The following is a 19,292-nucleotide window of genomic DNA, read 5'->3' as shown; positions in this document are numbered from 1 at the left end:
GAATAAACGAAAAGCTAGCTAAAGTGAAAAATTAGATTAAAAGATAGAACAGTTGCAATGTATTGGCAGATTTTTAAGAAAATATTTAATAACACTTAGCAAAGATTTATCCTAATGAGAAAGAAAGATTTTTTGAGAAGGATGCACCTTCTAAATTCTTACTGCTAAATCCCAGTGGGGTCAGATGTAGCCTAGCTTTTAGATGGCTCAATAATAAGTCTAATTAGCCAGCAGACTAGTTCCCCACATCAGTCGAATCCTGCTGCTGACTAAATAGGTGTCAGTTTTTTCCAGAAACGTGCCACGCAGTCTAAACTGCAATTTTGCAGGCCCACCTTGCCTACTCTGGCAGGTTCCATAAATTCACAGCCCAGGAAACTATATGGCACTGTATCAGAGAAGATTGCGTTGGCCAATTACTAAGATCAGAACCAGAAACTGGATGATTACATATACAGGACATTGGTTTGGCCACAGCTACAATACTGCATGCAATTCCGGTCTTTTTAAAATTAGATTAGATTCTCTACAGTGTGGAAACCAGTCCACACCGACCCTCCGAAGAGTAACCCACCCAGACCCATTTCCCTTTGACTAATGCAGCTAATACTATGGGCAATTTAGCATGGCCAATTCACCTGACCTGCACATCTTTGGATTGTGGGAGGAAACCAGGGTACGCAGAGGAAACTCATGCAGACATGGGGAGAATGTGCAAACTCCACACAACCCGAGGCATGAATCGAATCTAGATCCCTGGTGCTGTGAGGCAGCAGTGCTAACTGCTGAGCCACCGTGCCACCCCTTCCTGCTAATAGGGAACTTGAAAGGGTTCAGAAAAGATTTACAAGGATGTTGCCAGGGTTGGAGAGTTTGAGTTATAGGGAGAGGCTGAATAGGCTGGGGCTATTTTCCCTGGAGGTTCAGAGGCTGAGGGCTGACCTTATAGAGGTTTATAAAAACATGAGACACATAGATAGGGCAACAGATAAGGTTTTTTCTCCCCCAGGTGGGTGAGTCCAAAACTAGAGGACACAGGTTTAAAGTGAGAGGAGAAAAATTTAAAAGGGACCTAAGGGGCAATGTTTTCACTCAGAGGGTGGTGCATGTATGGAATGAGCTGCCAGGAAAATTGGTGGAAGCAGATACAATTACACCATTTAAAAGGCATCTGGATGGGTATATAAATAGGAAAGGGTTAGACGGATATGAGCCAAATGCAGGCAAACGGGACTAGATTTATTTAGACTATCTGGTTGGTATAGACAAGTTAGACTGAATGGTCTGTTTCCATGCTGTTCAGCTCTATGGCTCTATTACTCTACATAATGTGGCCAATGTGATCTTGAAGTGTCAATCATTGATTCATTTTCAGTTTTGTTATGGAGTTGTGAGTACCACAGAAGTTGAATGAAACAAGAAGGTATTACAAATTCGACTTACAAACAACAGAATCCTTTTAACATAGATCATAAATAATTCAACTGAAGATTAAACTAAAAGCTACTATTCTCTTTTAGGATTTATTGTCCACATAAGATACTTGTTGAAAGACTGTATAATCTCAAAGATAGTCAGAATTCAGCATTTCTTAAAAACACTGAACATTGACTGATTAAAAGCTACAAAATTGAAGCTCGGTTCCCTTATTGCTTTATATATACAGTCAGTTCTTCTATAACGCGATGTCCGTGTTCTCGTGCAACCACACATTATAGAAAAACCGTGCTTTAGAAACAGCATTTAAAGCGTTGGTACTGAAATCACGTTAGAAACAGCGTCCCCAATTCGTCAATTGCATTGCAGCCAATTTGCCATGATTAAACGCGTGTTATAATAGAACGACATGTTGACTGTAATTTTAGCAAACACTAAGATCTTAGAAAGTAAAGAAAGTCTGAGAGGACCGCAGGGCTGCTGTCTCATTAAAGAGCGGATAGGTCGTGGATTTAACCATCACACCTCAGACGAGGGGCAAGATTGAGAAAATGAGACCTTCAATAGTGTCTTCAGCTGGCATGGGAATTAAACCTGTGCTGTTGGCATCATTCTGCATCCCAGCCAGCCAACTAAGTTAACTGACCCCCAATTAAGATTTTAATAGTTCAAAGGAAATAAATATTTTCTAAACAATTTAATAATGAAATAGATTTTAGATAGAATAATCTTAAACTTTTGGAAGTATCATCTAAATGTCACATAATTGTGATTAAAACAAAGAAAGGGTGATATCACAGCAAACTGCACTGTACAAACTATGATGTAGATTGACAAGTGGCAGTGTCCACACAAGGTGTTGCTAATCTCTGTTAGGGTCGGGCCATAAGGGGGAGGCATCGAGTTGAGGTTTAATGCCGGCAAGGAAAGAAAGTGGTGAAAATAAATCAGATAGCAAGTTATCTTTTGCAGATATATTAAAACAACCTATTTGGCAAATGCATTATAATGACCTTCCTAATCCTTTTGATTAAGAATTGAAAGAGCATAAACTGGAAACTAAAACAATTGGAAAAAGAAACCAAAATTTGAAAAAATAGTAATACTTAAAAGGTACAAATAAAATGCCATGGTTAATGGATTCCAAACACAAATGATCAGTTTTATAGATCACTTATGAAACTAAACATGATTTATACAATAATGCAATATGTAACCCCCACTCAAAACCAAAACAAAAACTGCATTGATGCACGGTGTTTGGAGCTGTCTAATGAGAAATGTCAGGTGAAATCCCTCTAATCAATGGACTTTCAGTCCCTTGGGATACAGTGAGAATTGAATTGATCCCTTCAAGAGAACTGCAGTCAAGGGCTGAATGTAATATATTGCAAGAAATGCTCTGGAGGATTCTTGACCAAGTGCAACACACCTGCCTGACAAAAAAAAGATTCAATCAGCTTATTCCAACATAAGATGTCGGAGTCTTGCAGCTCTTCAGCATAGTGCAACAGCTTCAATTAGGGAGTGCAAATTAATTTTTATCACTTTTAAATTAGTTTTTTTTTCAGTTTTAAATTGCTCCGCATCAAATTAAAGCATCTGGCACCAGATCTATCACAGTTTCAATTTTAGAACCCATAAAAGGTGATGTTAAATGACAATAGAGAGCAGCATTTATATGCAAGATTTTTTCAATGAAATGCAAATAACTCAAGCTCACCTGAATTGCAAACAACTTGTGCATTTCAGACAAACACACTATGTTCCTACACACACATTTTGTCTGAACTGCAAAGAGGAATTTTCCTCTATATTATATTTGACTATTTAAGCATTTTATTTTCCATTGTTCACCAATTATGCATTTAATAGGATAATAGTTTTAAATGAAAGACAATCAATCAGAGTGTAATATTCCATAACAAATTCTCGATTCAGTTTTTACTCCTGAAAAATAATCTTTTGCTGAGCATCTTCTGGCTCTGATTTCTCTTCAAGACAGCTTATCACTACACCTTCAATGAGACTTTATATTAAAATAGCAATTTTGGTGCTGATTATAAGCAGATCCAACTTTACATATACATGATGCCATAACTATTTGGGTAACCTGTAATTTCATTTTGTAGTCAACCACACATGGCATGTGTAACCCACCTGCTCCATTTTAATTAGTCCCTTACCTGTTTGGTAACAGATGGCATTAGTTAAAATGGATCCCTTTGAGTAAACTATGAATATAAATTATACAACAGTCTTAGTGACTGTTTTGTGATCTATTATTATTATTATAGACGCAATGCTTTGGGATTCAAAAGTGAGATGATGAAAACTGTTCTACTGTTGAATAAACAAACAGGTAAGGGCTGCATAACATAGAACATAATCAGATATTTTGATAAACTCCACAAGAAAGCATGAAATTGCAAGGTAGGTACGCATACTAAAATTTTAGAATCAGTTTAGTTTCATCATAAAAGAGATAGTCATCACTTTGCTTCTTCATTTATTTATTTGTGTTAACATTTAGATACGATTGTATATCTTTACCATCAACCTCACAGGCACTTTGTGTTGCTGATCGCCAAACAAGTGAAACTGTATTAACAAGGAAAGGTGATGGGGGCATGGCAATGCCACTGAATTAATATTCCAGAGGCCCAGACTAACATTCTGGGAAAATGTGTTTAAATCCCACCACGGCAGCTAGTGGAATTTAAATACAATTAATTAACAAATCTGAAATACAAAGCTTTTCGATTGCCATAAAAACTCATTTGATTTACAAATATCCTTTTGGGAAGGAAATCTGTCATCCTTACCTTGTCTGGGCTTTATATGGCACCAGACCCACAGCATTATGGTTGACTCTTAACTGACCTCTGAAATTATCTAACAGCAACTCAGTTCAAGGACAATTTGGGATGGACATCAAATGCCTATGACACCCACATCCCATGAAAACGTTTTTTAAAAATGAATTGTGTGTTGTTTCAATGCAGTGCTTGTTGCTGCTTGCAGTGTGTTGAAATATCCGTACAACTTTGCTTTGAAATAAGGATCAGTGACGTCGTCAGATTTATTTCTAAAAATATTTCTCGTTCTCTTAAAATATTCAGTATGTCTATGTTATTGTAAAATCATAGGAAGATGTTCATTTTTAACAGGCTTTATTTCTTCTAAGTATTACAATGCTAAATCATTACTTCGCAGAAGATGAATTTGTTTTAATGAGAGTTGTGTGATGCAAGTCAATAGTAGGGTGAATGTAGTCATGTAAAATGATACCTGATTTACCATAAAATCATATTCGATAAATTATAAACTAGATCAAGTAGCTAACATTATAAATTATAAATCTTTTCCTTTGTCTTTAAAGCTTTCTGTACATGTGAAGTACATTAAATAAAACTTATTAACTCTCTTTCTCCCAATTATCATCTGCAACAAACCTTGTTTCACAGATTTAAGACACACAGTGAAACTACAAATCTTAATTAACGTCCCAATACTACTAAAAAATCATTACTGTAAATTCTAACACCTAAAACAGCTAATTATTAGTTCTGGCATTTACATTCTTTTCACTCTTTCATAGCTCTTATTATAGTTACAGGATATTTGACAAATAAAGTCTAATCATCCTGTTGTCCTATGCTTTATACAAAAATCATAACATTAAGTGACAATTCTTCTTTTCAAAGGCAACTTACTATTGTTGGGGTTGTCACCAATGATATGATGTCGGCCACTCCAGTACCACAGCAGAAGTGTAGCATCACGAGAACCTGATACAATATAACAATCTCCACCAATATAGGACTCTGATCTGGCCAAGCATGTGACCACATCCCAGTGTCCAAACACAATCTGTGTCAATTTCCCTAAAAAGATTACAAAGACAGGTTTTATTTAACTGCAGCATTAGAAAATGGATGATATGGCTATAGTATACAATGATTTGGCTCAATCTTTACAGATTGTTGTTTATAAACATGAAGTACTAAATCAGGTTTTTGATATGTTCTATTTGCAGCATTTTCGTTAATTTTAGGATGCTTGGATACTATCCAGTAGCTGTCTTTTAGTAAACCTGTGAAAAAATAAAGTTGATGTAAACATTTTAATAAATAACAACAAAAACAAGCTTTCCTTTATATTTGTGAATTGAAGGGCATACATATTCATTGGCACACTGCATTTGTGTACTAACAAGCAGCAAGTACCTCAAAGTGGAGAGATGCAGTTTTAATCTCATTCTATTGACTTTTTGATTTCAGCTATATTGCTGTAGAAAGCCACCAAATGCAAGTTAGATTGGATTATATAGGATAGACAGCACAGAAACAGACCCATTCAACTCAACTAGTTCATATATAGCAATTATGCTTCGTTACAGGCTCTTCCCACCTTTACTTATCAAACTCCACCAGCTTAATTTGTTATTTTTTTCTCACTCAAATGGATATCCAGCTTTCTCTGAAATGCACCCACACGATTCACCTCAACCACTCTCTGGTCACTAAGTTTCTCTGAGCCAGCTCTCAGAGTGAACAGGATGTCTGACACTCCTGTTTATTTTCTTTTTTCATTTTTTTAAGACACAAGTGCATGAATCTTTATTCAAATTCCACCACCAGGAAGATAGGAAAACACCCGGGTGGCCAGTGACAAGCACTGCCCTTCACATCAAAGGGCAGTGCTGAGTGATCAGAACAGTGAAGGGGAGGGACACTCCTGTTTATATCTAGTAGCCAGGATTCCCTGATTGGACTAGATTAACAACACCAATCAGGGAATTCATATTCTAAGAGGTCCACCTGACTGACTTCATTACAATCATTACAGATGGTCTCTAGTTTTGCTCTTTCCAGAAGAAACAATCTGTGACATACTCTAATAAAACTTCCATAATTTTGAAGATCTCTATTGAGGTCAACCTTCGGCCACTTCTTTTAAGAGATTAGATATACAGTCTGTTAATTCTGCCCTGATAGGTATATCCCTAAATTTATGATATCATCCCTATAAATTGTTTCCCACCCTCTCCAATGTCTTTTTTAAAAGATGGTAAACCGAACTGTATGAAGTACTTGAGACATGGTCTGCTTCTGCCACTTCCCTGCTTTATATTAGACCACATGGCCAAATTTTATCTAAGATTCTTTATCATGCATGTGTTTCTTTCTCTAGTTTTTCAGTTGTCTCCTCTCATTGAAATAATCTTTTCAAGAGACACTTCTGCTGTCTAGACCATACCTCGACTAAAATGATGCCCATCTTACTTCCCTTCTTGATTATGTGAGTTAATATTGTTAACAGTTCTTTCTCCTTAGATACTAACCACCCTTGCTTAAGTCCACTGTCATCATCCAAAAACCAAGCTATTACCTCTCAGTCCTTGTCAATTTGCTTTCCTTTTCTCATCAAAGTCTTTGAATTCTTGTTACCTCACCGACTCATGTCCATCTTTCCTGAAACATTATGATTGAACCACAACAACTAGATCTCCGCTGCTGCCATGGTACTTAATAAAATTATCAAACAACTTTTATCAAAGTCATAAATGGCACTGTACATAACTGTGGCAAAGATTAAGCTGTTTGTCCTTTTTGATTTAATTATACTCTTTCACACAGCTGATCACACCTTCCTTCTCCAATACCTTATGAAAGGTACATAGACAAGTTTTTGTTGCATACCTATGAAATAAATAGTCAATCTCGGCTGCATTCCCTCATAGTCAAATACACTGACATTATTTTTTTCTCAGCCTATGGTAACTCATATTAGTGCAAACACATGATCACAGAAGAAAGAGTAAATGGAGTAAAATGCTGATCTCTATAGGAAGTCAAATTGAAATGGTTACATTATACCAAGTAATGTATAAATAAATCGTAAAAGGCTGAATGTGCTGAAAAAACAAAAATACCAGTTAGCATCTTGTGTTAAACTAATTAACTTTTCAGTCAGAATTCATCAGAATTATTACTTAATAGTCCTTGCTAGAATTAATATTTTGAAACTAGCTTTATCTTGCAGTGCAAGTTTTTGCGACCTTCCTTTTGCAACTTGTATAGAAATAACTGTTTCAGTTGAAATCTAAAAGGGAGCAAAGCTAACTTTGAAAATGGCAACATTAAGATAATCAGCATATTTTGGTGTCAAAATTTAAATATGAATAACATGCCTTCGGGATAATACAAGTCTTGGATTAGTATTCCCTGATTGCAAAGAAAGCTGATGGTTTTGCTATTTTTGTCAGGAAACTAACTAACAGTCTAGAATATTCATCCATAATGTTTCTAGAATGTACTGCCTCTTACAATGAAGAGATGGATGGGTCAACTGTATATCACAAACATGACTACACTGAAGTTAATACTATTGGTTGTTCTGAGTTTTAAACTACAATCTTTAATTTTGACAGCGAATTTCTACACGCCACTTGGCACTGTCAAATACCTGTTTCTGTTGAATACACTCGAAAACTCTTATCCCAGAATCCACAAACCAGGATGTAACGATTATCTGCTGTCACAACAAAGCAGTGCGCATTAATCTGAATGCTCTGATCCACAAGGTCTGTGATCTGCCTCTTGTTCACACCAGCATTATTGGCTGTGAAGAGAAACAAAGAGAAACAACTTCAAGTTTATGTTGAGCTCAAATTTAAAAAGGTACAATATCTTCTGGTCAGATGCTCATCAGCAAACAAATAACTTTTACCTAAATTATCTGTTTAATCTGGGCAAAAGTACTATAAATATGAGCTGCAAGCTTGTGGCTAAAAGAAGTCTTTTTATTTTCAATGTTTACAAACATTTACTCCTTCAGTAAATCAAGCTGCCTTTGTGTCTTTCATTTTGCACTTATTTCCCACTGAGGGTTTTTTTTTAAATCTCTTTCAAAGAGGTTTCCAAAACAGTAAACTGTGATACTCATGACAGAAGAAAAACAATTTGACATGCAAGGCCAAACTTTTCACCATGCATCAAATGAAAATAAAGTAATAGTAGTAGCCCATATCTACAAGACAGTTTGATTTAGTAACCTCTGAGTAGAACAATCATTCTGGAAGCTAAAGAAAACATTCTTTCTACTGAGAAAGGCCTTGGAGTGACAGAAGCAAAGACACAAATAAAAAATAAAACCCACCAACTATGGATTATGGACACAGCAACAGTGCAATGTTAAGAAATCTCCAGATCTTTAGTTTGACTATGATCAGGGGTAATAAACTGCCTCTATAGAGTCCTTGGAGTCAGCAATCTTTATGCTAAAACTTAGAATGGAACTTTTTTTTTGTAATTTAATAGGTAAGATTTAGTCAGCAAACAGCGAGTCGGATATCTGTCATCATTATCTGATGGCAATCTAGTGGGGTGGATTCATTACTTTTGAGAGACCTCCTTGGATTTTCATTCTGTTACTAACAGTGGAATCAAAATCAGTTAGACAGTACAACAGATGGATATGTATTCTGTCTGCAAATTATAGATAAAATTAAAGTCCAATAATTTTATAAATTTAAAGTTTACTTTATAAATGATTTCATCTCTTAATCAAAAATCTAACACACCTGAGTGCTACACCACTTAATTACCCAAAACTGGAAAAACATTCTTTGTTCTTTCCCAGACAAAAAGTGTTCTATGAATATTGAAAACTGTTATATCTTACTTTGTGTCCTTTATGATCCAAACCTATCTCTTCTGAATTACAACATTGGAAGGAAATATAATACAGAACAGGACTTTATTTTAGAAATCCAACAGATCACAAAACGTTTGAGAGTAGTTTCTAGCTAACTTTGTTACATGGTCCTTCATTCCTACACAGTAGTTTTCTCAGAGATTGAATATTTTAAGATTATATGCATAACTTTAATCAAAATTACAAAGTGCAAAATTAATGGGATCACATCACAACTGCTTCACCACTTTACGTTCCATTGTGGGAAATAAAATTGATTACAGTATAAAATGGGTAGTCAATCCAATCCAGTTAGTATTCCACTCGGTGGGTTGGGTTAAAATTGCCACTATTATTTAACCAATACACAAATATGTGTTACAGTGATAGAAACAATATCATGACTCATTTAAGGTATGACAAAGTGTGTGCATCTTTGATTTAACTTTTTTTTCAGAAAATGGATGCAAGTGTTCTGGCTTCTTTAAAAACCATTACAGCCAATATGGTGAAGGTGCCTGCACAATATTAAAAGATATGAAGTTTCAGTGTTATGATTCACTGACAATAAAGAAATGTTGATCCAAATCTCATTTGATTTAGAGCTGATGAACTTGAACATGAAGAGCTTAGATTGTACATGCTGAAGAAATCTTGGCAAGTTGCTCCAGTGCAATTCGTCAATTGTACACATGGCACCAATGGTACATCAGTGACAGAGAGTATGCTTGGTAAGGTGAGAAAGTGTATCGATTAAGCAACTTTCTGATTGGGATGGTGTTGAACTTCTTGAAATTGGTTGCAGCGGCATTCATCCAGGAACTTGAAAAGTTGCTTGTGCACCTGATTTAAAATCAATCAGATCACATGCCTCAAAGGCACTGTGTTGTGGAATTTGCAGCTCCATTACAGGTTAGATAAATAATAAAGTAAAAGATAATAATTTATAGGACTTATGCTACTACTAACCATTACAAAATGGTAACAAGATCCACTGTGCATAGTTTAAGTTACAGCATAATTACACTTTTATGAAATATTGAGTATTTATTTACAAGTTGATTTTATTATCAGTAATTTCTTGTACCATGCTGTTGTACCGGGACTCCCGGATGGTATGCTGCCTCCCAGGTGGTTGGGTCAGGGACATTCTAAAAGGAGAGGGTGAACAACCAGTTGTCTTGGTGCATTTAGGCACCAACGATGTAAGTAAAAAACGAGATGAGGTCCTGAAAGCAGAATTCAGGGAGTTAGGAGAGAAGTTAAAAAGGAGGACCTCAAAGGTGATGACCTCGGGATTACTACCAGCACCACGTGCTAGCCAGCGTAGAAATGAAAGAAAAGGCAGGATAAACACGTGGCTTGAGGGATGGTGTAGGAGGGAGGGGTTCAAATTTGTTGGACACTGGGACTGGGTCTGGGGAAGGTGGGACTATTACAATTGGACGGTCTACATCTGAACCAGACTGGAACTAATGTCCTTGGGGGAGTTTTTGCTAATGCTGTTGGGGAGGTTTTAAACTGAGTTTTTGCTAATGCTGTTGGGGAGGTTTTAAACTAATGTGGCAGGGGGCTGGGAACCAGAAGACAAATAGACATGAGGTGGAAACTGGAGACTGTAAGAGTCATGAAGATAGCATTAATAAGAGGAAGAGTAGGCAGAGAGCAGATGAACGTGAAAGAACTGGAGGCCTGAAGTGCGTATATTTTAATGCAGGAAGTACAGTGGGTAAGGCAAATGAACATAGGGCTTGGATTGGTGCCTGGGAGTATGACATTATTGCAATCACAGAGACTTGGTTGAAGGAAGGGCATGATTGGCAACTAAATGGTCCAGAATATAGATGCTTCAGACAGGTCAGGGAGGGAAGTAAAAGGCCGGTGGAGTTGCATTGTTGGTCAGGGATGATATCATGGCTGTGCTAAAGGAGGACATTACAGAGGGCTTGTGTAGTGAGGCATTATGGTTGGAGCTGAGAAATCAGAAGAGTGCAGTTACAATGCTGGGGCTGTATTACAGGCCTCCCAACAGTGAGCGTGAGGTAGAAGAACAAATAGATAAACAGATTATGAAAAGATGTAGAGGCAAAAGGGTAGTGGTGATGGGGGATTTTAATTTTCCCAACATTGACTGGGATACACTTAGTGTCAGAGGTCTGGATGGGGTAGAATTTGTAAGAAGTGCCCAGAAGAGTTTTCTAGAGCAGTATGTAAATAGTCCGACGAGGGAAGAGGCCATATTGGACCTGGTACTGGGGAATGAGTCAGGCCAGGTGGTAGAAGTTGTGGTGGGGGATTTCTTTGGGAATAGTGACCACAATTCTATAAGTTTTAGAATACTTGTAGACAAAGATGAGAGTGGTCCGAAAGGAAGAGTACTAAACTGGGCCAAGGCCAATTATATCAAAATTAAGTAGAAGCTGGGAAATGTGGATTGGACACAGCTATTTGAAGGGAAGTCCATAACTGATATGTGGAAGGCTTTCAAAGATAGGTTGAAGATAGTGCAGGATAGGCATGTCCCATCGAAAGCAAAGGATAGGTTCATGAACCATAGATGACAGGAGAAATCGTACGACTACCCAAAAGGAGAAGGGAAGCGTACATAAGATCAAGGCAGCTAAGAACAGAACTGGCCCTAGAGGAATATCGGAAGAGTAAGACCAGTCTTAAGTGATGAATCAGCGGGCTAAAAGGAGTCATGAAATAGCTTTAGCAAGCAGAATTACGGAGAATCCCAAAGCCTTTTATTCTTATATAAGAAGCAAGTGGGTAACTTGAGAGAGGATTGGTCCGCTAAAGGATAATGAAGGAAGCCTGTGTGTCGAGAATGGGTAAGATTCTGAATGATTACTTTGCAGCAGTGTTCACTGAGGAGAGGGGCATGATGAATGTTGAGATTAGAGATAGAGGTTGGATTACTCTGGATCACGTTGACATAAGTAGAGAAGATGTATTGGGTAGGCTAGAGGTTATTAAGGTGGACAAATCCCCAGGACTGGATGGGATCTATCCCAGGTTGCTGACGGAGGCGAGAGAGGAAATGGCTGGGACCCTGACAGATATCTTTGTAGCATCCTTAAACACAGGTGAGGTGCTGGAGGACTGCTCATGTTGTCCCCCTGTACAAGAAGGGTAGTAGGGATATTCTGGGTAAGTTGAAACTTTATTGCTGGAACAGCACAGCAGGTCAGGCAGCATCCAGGGAACAGGAGATTCGATGTTTCGGGCACAGGCCCTTCTTCAGGAATGAGCAGAGAGTGTTCAGCAGGAGAAGATAAAAGGTAGGGAGGAGGGACTTGGAGGAGGGGCGTTGGAAATGTGATAGGTGGAAAGAGGTCAAGGTGAGGGTGATAGGTCGGAGTAGGATGGAGGCGGAGAGGTCAAGAAGAAGACTGCAGGTCAGGAAGGCGGTGCCGGGCTGGAGGGATACTACAGACCAGCGAGCCTGATGTCAGTGGTGGGAAAGTTGCTGGAGAAGGTACTGAGGGATAAAATCTATTTATAGTTGGAAACGAATGGACTTATCAGTGATAGGTAACATGGTTTTGTGCAGGGGAGATCGTGCCTTAGCAACTAGAGTTCTTTGAGGAAGTGACCAAGTTGATAGACGAAGGAAGGGCTGTAAATGACAAACACATGGACTTTAGTAAGGCGTTTGACAAGGTTCCCCATGGTAAACTAATAGAGAAAGTGAAGTCACATGGTGTGCAGGGTGTTCTAAGCTAGGTGGATAGAGAACTGGTTGAGCAACAGGAGACAGAGAGTAGTAGTTGAAGGAAGTTTTTCAAAATGGAAAACAGTGACCAGTGGTGTTCCACAGGAATCAGTGCTGGGGCCACTGTTGTTTGTGATATACATAAATGATCTGGAAGAGGACACTGTTGGTATGATCAGCAAGTTTACAGATGACACAAAGATTGGTGGAGTAGCAGAAAGCATAGGGGACTGTCAAGGAATACAGGAGAATATAGATAGACTGGAGAGTTGGGTGGAGAAGTGGCAGATGGAGTTCAATCCAGGCAAATGTGAGATGATGCATTTTGGGAAGTCTAATTCTAGAGTGAATTATACAGTAAATGGAAGAGCCTTGGGAAAAGTTGATGAGCAGAGAGATCTGGGAGTTCAGGTCCATTGCACCCTGAAGGTTGCCACAGGTGGATAGAGTGGTCAAGGCGGCATATGGTATGCTTGCCTTCATCGGATGGGATATTGAGTTTCAGAGCTGGCAGGTCATGTTAAAACTATACACGACGTTGGTTTGGCCACATTTGGAATACTGTGTATAGTTCTGGTTGCCACATTACTAAAAAGATGCGGACGCGTTGTACAGTGTGCAGAGAAAGTTGACAAGGATGTTGCCTGGTATGGAATGTGCTAGCTATGAAGTGAGGTTGAGTAGGTTAGATTTGTTTTCATTAGAAAAAAGGAGATAGAGGGGAGGCCCTGATTGAGATCTACAAAATCATGAAGGGTATAGACAGGGTAGATAGAGATAAGCTTTTTCCCAGGGTGAAGGATTCAATAATGAGAGGTCATGCTTTCAAGATGAGAGGTGAAATGTTTAAGGGAGATACATGTGGCAAATACTTTACATAGAGGGTGGTAGACACCTGGAACGCGTTGCCAGCAGAGGTAGTCGAGGCAGGCATGGTAGATTAATTTAAGATGCGTCTGGACAGATGCATGAGTAAGTGGGGAGCAGAGGGATACAGATGCTTAGGAATTGGGCGACAGGTTTAGATAGTGGAATTGGATCGGCTCAGGCTTGGAGGGCCGAAGGGCCTGTTCCTGGGCTGAAAATTTTCTTTGTTCTTTGGTTATACAATGTAACCAATTTTGTTTTGAATATCTGCAGGTTTCTAATTAAAGCATTCAGAGAAATTTATGCCCTTCTGTTATCTTCCATTATTCTGATCACTGGAGATTATAAACAAGTTCCTAATGAAGGGTTTTTGCCCGAAACGTCGATTTTCCTGCTCCTTGGATGCTGCCTGACTTGCTGTACTTTTCCAGCAACACTCTAATCTAGACTCTAATTTCCATCATCTGCAGTCCTCACTTTTGCCTAAAATCCTGCTAACGTCCTGACATACACAATATGTTGAAGTTGCCAGAAAAGTTTAAACTTATGCGTTGATTTCTTCTGTTCACAATGTCTCTGACACTGAGCTCAATGCCAGGGACTATGGCTAGATACACAGGACTTACTCACATACATACCTGAGAAATGTTACTCTGATTAATACATAGTTTGAACTCACAGAACTAGCTCAAGAAAGAGGGTGTTGGCAGAGAGTTGCTTTTCAGATTGGAGGCCTGTGTCCAGTAGTGTACCACAAGGACAGGTGCTGGGCCAACTGCTTTTTGTCATTTACATAAATGATTTGGATATGAACTTGGAGGTATGGTTAATAAGTTTGCAGATGACACCAAAATTAGCGGTGTAGTGAACAGCAAAGAAGGTTACCTCAGATTACAACAGGATCTTGATCAGATGGGCCAATGGGCTGAGGAGTGGCAGATGGAGTTTAATTTAGACAAATTAAACAGGTGCTGCATTTTGGAAAGGCAAATAAGGGCAGGACTTATACGCTAAATGATAAGGTCCTGGGGAGTATTGCTGAACAAAGAGACCTTGGAGAGCAGGTTCATAGCCCTTTGGAAATAGAATCCCAGGGAGACAGAATAGTGAAGGAGGTCTGTTTGGAGGTGACGGAAATGTCGTCGGATGATTTCGCATAAACCAAATCATCCGCCGACATTTCCGCCACCTCCAAACAGACCCACCACTAGGGATATATTTCACTTCCCACCCCTTTCCACCTTCCGCAAAGATCGTTCCCTCCGTGACTACCTGGTCAGGTCCATGCCTCCCAACAACCCACCCTCTCGTCTTGGCACCTTCCCCTGCCACCGCAGGAATTGCAAAACTTGCGCCCACACCTCCTCCCTCACCTCCATCCAAGGCCCTAAAGGAGCCTTCCACATCCATCAAAGTTTTACCTGCACATCCACCAATATAATTTATTGTATCTGTTGCTCCCGATGCGGTCTCCTCTACATTGGGGAGACAGGACGCCTTCTAGCAGAGCACTTAGGGAACATCTCTGGGACACCCGCACTAATCAACCGCACTGCCCTGTGTCCCAACATTTCAACTCCCCCTCCCCACTCAGCCGAGAACATGGAGTCCTGGGCCTCCTTCACCGCCACTCCCTCACCACCTGAAGCCTGGAGGAGGAATGCCTCATCTTCCGCCTCGGAACACTTCAACCCCAGGGCATCAACGTGGACTTCACCAGTTTCCTCATTTCCCCTTCCCCCATCTCACCCCAGTTTCAAACTTCCATTCATCCCCACCCCCATTCACCTACTGTACTCTGTGCTACTTTCTCCCCACCCCCACCTTCCTATCATTTATCTCTCCACCCTTCAGGCACTCTGCCTGTATTCCTGAAGGGCTTTTGCCCGAAACGTTGATTTTCCTGCTGTTCGGATGCTGCCTGAACTGCTGTGCTTTTCCAGCACCACTCTAATTCAGAATCTGGTTTCCAGCATCTGCAGTCATTGTTTTTACCTTAAGATAAGTAGCAGAATGATGTAACTATGTAGAGAACATTACTTCCTGACCAAAGAAGAAACAAGGTATGGCCTTGCCTCTTTTGGTACCATACCAAAGCAGGTTAACAAGCAAAGCTTTTGTACAATTGGACAGTAATAATTTGAATACGTATGAAGATTTGGACAAATTATTAACAATCATGGATAAAATTTATTATGGGCTTTCAGAAGACTTTTGATAAACTCCCACATAAGAGACTGTTAACTCAGCCCCCATGAAATTGAGGGTAAATTATTGAAATGGCTGGGAAATTGGTTTAGTGGTAGGTGATAGAAAGTAGGGACAATGGGTAAATATTCAAATTGATAGGATGTGACCAGTGATGTCTCACAGGATCTGTGTTAGGGCTTCAAATTATTTATTAATAACTTTAATAATGGCATAAAAGTCATATATTTAAATTTGCTGATGACACAAAGTTAGACGATATTGTAGAGAGTGTAGTTGATAGCACAAAAATACAGAGGGATATTGGTAGATTAAGTGAACGGGCAAAATTGTGGCTGATGGAGTTCAATGTATGCAAATATGAGGTTATCCATTCTAGAGCAAAAAAGGAAAGATCAGGGTACTTTCTAGTTGGTATAAAGTTAAATACAGTGGATATCCAAAGAGACTTGGGGGTTCAGGCACATAGATCTTCAAATGTCACAAACAGGTGCAGAAGATAATGAAGAGAGCTAATGGAATGCAGGCCTTTTTCTAGGGGACTGGAATGCAAGGATGCAGAAGTTATGCTGCAGTTACACAAAACCCTGGTTAGACCCCACTTGGAGTACTGAGAGCAGATTTACATACCACACCTTAAGAAGAATATATTGGCCTGGAAAGGAGCACAACAAGAATGATACCTGTACTTCAGGGGTTGAGAGGGAAGCTTATACAAGTTAGGTCTCTTATCGCTAAAATTTAGAAGGTTAGGGGATGATCCGATTCAAGTTTTTAAAATATTAACAGGAAAAGACAGGGTAGATAAAAATAAACCATTTCCACTGGCTAGGTAATCTATATTTAGGAGGTGTAGTTAGAGCCAGACCATTCTGGGGAGACATTAGGAAACACTTCTAATACCACAGAGTGGTAGATATTTGGAACTCTCTTCCACAAATGGCAGTGGATTTAGGAGCAGTTGTTAATTGAAGATCAATGATAGATATAACTCTTGTTAAGCAAAGATAGTAAGAAATACGGAGTGAGGCCAAAGATCAGCCAGGATCTAATTGAATAATTGTACAGGCTCGAGAGGCTGAATGGCCTACTCCTGTTCCTTTATTCCTAAGTTGATTTAATAATTGCTGCTTCTGGGGCATGAGACAAAATCAGAAAGAGTGAAGATAATTACGTGTTGAGTATATAATGGAATTCAGGAGATTATATATGAGACTGTCGAGACTTTATTTGGAAATTACCCAATCTGTGTTGATATTTAAGTTATTAGACTGTGGCAATATATTGAGTTTAGACAGGACTTCCAGATAAACACACACTGCTAGAACAAATGTCACAAATACTAAAAAAAAAACTTTTTGGAAACAATCCAATTACAGCAACATTCAAGGGGCAAATGGAACAAATAGCTAGAAGACAGAGAATAGAGAGACCATCAAGTAACAGGACACAAGATAGTAAATATGGCATTTTTCTTAATGAAAGTATTGGAAAGAACTTCCAAAAAGGGAATCGGCTGAATACCCCTTGAGTGCTACATTGATATTAATTATTGGATAATGTACGATTCAACAAAATGCATGAATGAAAAAAGACTGAGGATCAAAATTTTTGAAACCGATGCTGGAGAATCGTGAAATCTTAAAATTGAAATGGATGGATTGCGGCAGTCTGATTGTTTTACAAAAAATGGACTAAGCGTGAAGAAGGCATTAGAAATTTTGGAACATGAATGTTTGGTATTCTAATGTACACTGAAAATACAGGAATATGCTGTCTTTCTGTACAATCTTGGAGATCTATGTTGTTTTCTTTTCAATATTAAAAGTAAATTAATATATGCAATAATAAAGAAAACAGGGGAATATAACATCAAGTAGGGCCTTGCAAGACATTTTAGACCAATGGAACTAGGTTATATGTTAATTAAGTGACAATTTGAAGGGAACAGGTGTATAAATATTAATAAATGTTAAACAGGTCATCAAGTTTTGGAGTTCTGTGACGTGAGAGTTGGAATAAAACTCCAACTAGAAAAGTAAAATATATACCAGGATTCTGTCCAATCAACTCTTAACCTCTGATATCAATTAGGTATCCTCTTCAATAAATCACTGAAGGCTAACTTGCAGGTGCATTAGTCATTAGTGTGTTGTGGTATGTTAGCCTTTTGTCAGGATTTGAAATGTAGAAACAAGATGTATGAGTCATGAAGTCTTGCTTCACTTTTTATAGAATATTGATTCAACTTTATCTGGAATCATTTTGGTCTCATTTGGATAGTTATTGCCAAAGAGGGAACACTTTGAAGGTTCACCAGGCTTGTTCCCTTGTCATAGGACTTTCTTATGAAAAGATGTCAGGAAATCTGGGCCTGTATTCTCTACACTTTCGAAGAATGATAGATCTGATCGAAACCTGCATCAACCTTATCTATTCCTTTCAGTATTTTGTTGTTAAGATGTTTCCCACAGGTTGGTATGATGGCTCAGAAGTTAGTACTACTGCCTTACAGTGCAGGCATCCGGGTTCGATTCCACCCTTGGGCGACTGTGTGGAGTTTGTATATTATCTCCGTGTCTGTGTGGGTTTCTGCTGGATGCTCCAGGTTCCTCCCACAGTCCTAAGACCTTTAGGTTAAGTGGATTGGCCATGCTAAATTGCCCATACTGTCTTGGGATGTGCTTGCAAGGTGAATTAGCCATGGTAAATTTAAGGTTACAGGATAGGCTTGGGGGCTGGGACTGGGTGAGGTGCTCTTCGGAGGGTTGGTGTGGACTTTGGCTGAATGGCCTGCTTCCAAACTGTAGGTATTTTATGATTCACCCAGTTGGGGAATCTAGAACCAAAGGATGCAATTTTAAAATGAGGGGAAGCCAGTTAGGTCTGAGATAAAGAGAAATGTTTTTATTCAGTGTTGGGAATCTTTGGAATTTTGATGTGCCAATGACATAAAGAGATATGATAGTAGTGTGAGGAAAAAGACATTAAGTGAATGATGTGCCATGATCATACTGAAAGGTGATCAGGTTCAGTGTGCTGCATGGCCTACTTTCTAGAGTTTTAGACTTCTCACTCTCAAATGAGAAAACAATAGCCGGCAAAAAGTAGTTACCGATCAATGGATCCATTTCAATCGGCAGGTGATGGGCCTGTTCCAGGGAGTATCCTGGAGCTCCCCTAAGACCTGCAGAAAAATAATGAGAAGTGTCACAAATTACATAATTAATTAATGATCTTAGAACATACAACCTTTTCAGGTCATGCTGTCTCCTTAGTCTTGGTGTACATTACTTTGTATTATACCACTATCAAGTGTGCTGTGATATTTAGCTACTTTAGAACTACTACATAAATGTTA

General features: G+C 38.9%; 1 protein-coding gene across 1 annotated transcript in view; it reads right to left on the bottom strand.

Moving 5' to 3' along the window:
* The window catches only part of nbeaa (neurobeachin a), an 849,844-nt gene that overhangs the window by 9,349 nt on the left and 821,203 nt on the right, over positions 1–19,292 (bottom strand). The window contains exons 52-54 of the mRNA XM_043692709.1: positions 19,047–19,118; positions 7,909–8,064; positions 5,154–5,324 (exon numbers count right to left, since the gene is read on the bottom strand). Of these exons, the coding sequence (XP_043548644.1) occupies positions 5,154–5,324; positions 7,909–8,064; positions 19,047–19,118 (399 nt within the window). The remainder of the gene's footprint in view (positions 1–5,153; positions 5,325–7,908; positions 8,065–19,046; positions 19,119–19,292) is intronic.

This window comes from Chiloscyllium plagiosum, chromosome 6, assembly GCF_004010195.1.
Source record: "Chiloscyllium plagiosum isolate BGI_BamShark_2017 chromosome 6, ASM401019v2, whole genome shotgun sequence".
NCBI classification, from domain to species: Eukaryota; Metazoa; Chordata; class Chondrichthyes; order Orectolobiformes; family Hemiscylliidae; genus Chiloscyllium; species Chiloscyllium plagiosum.
This window is presented reverse-complemented; position numbering and strand designations above follow the sequence as displayed.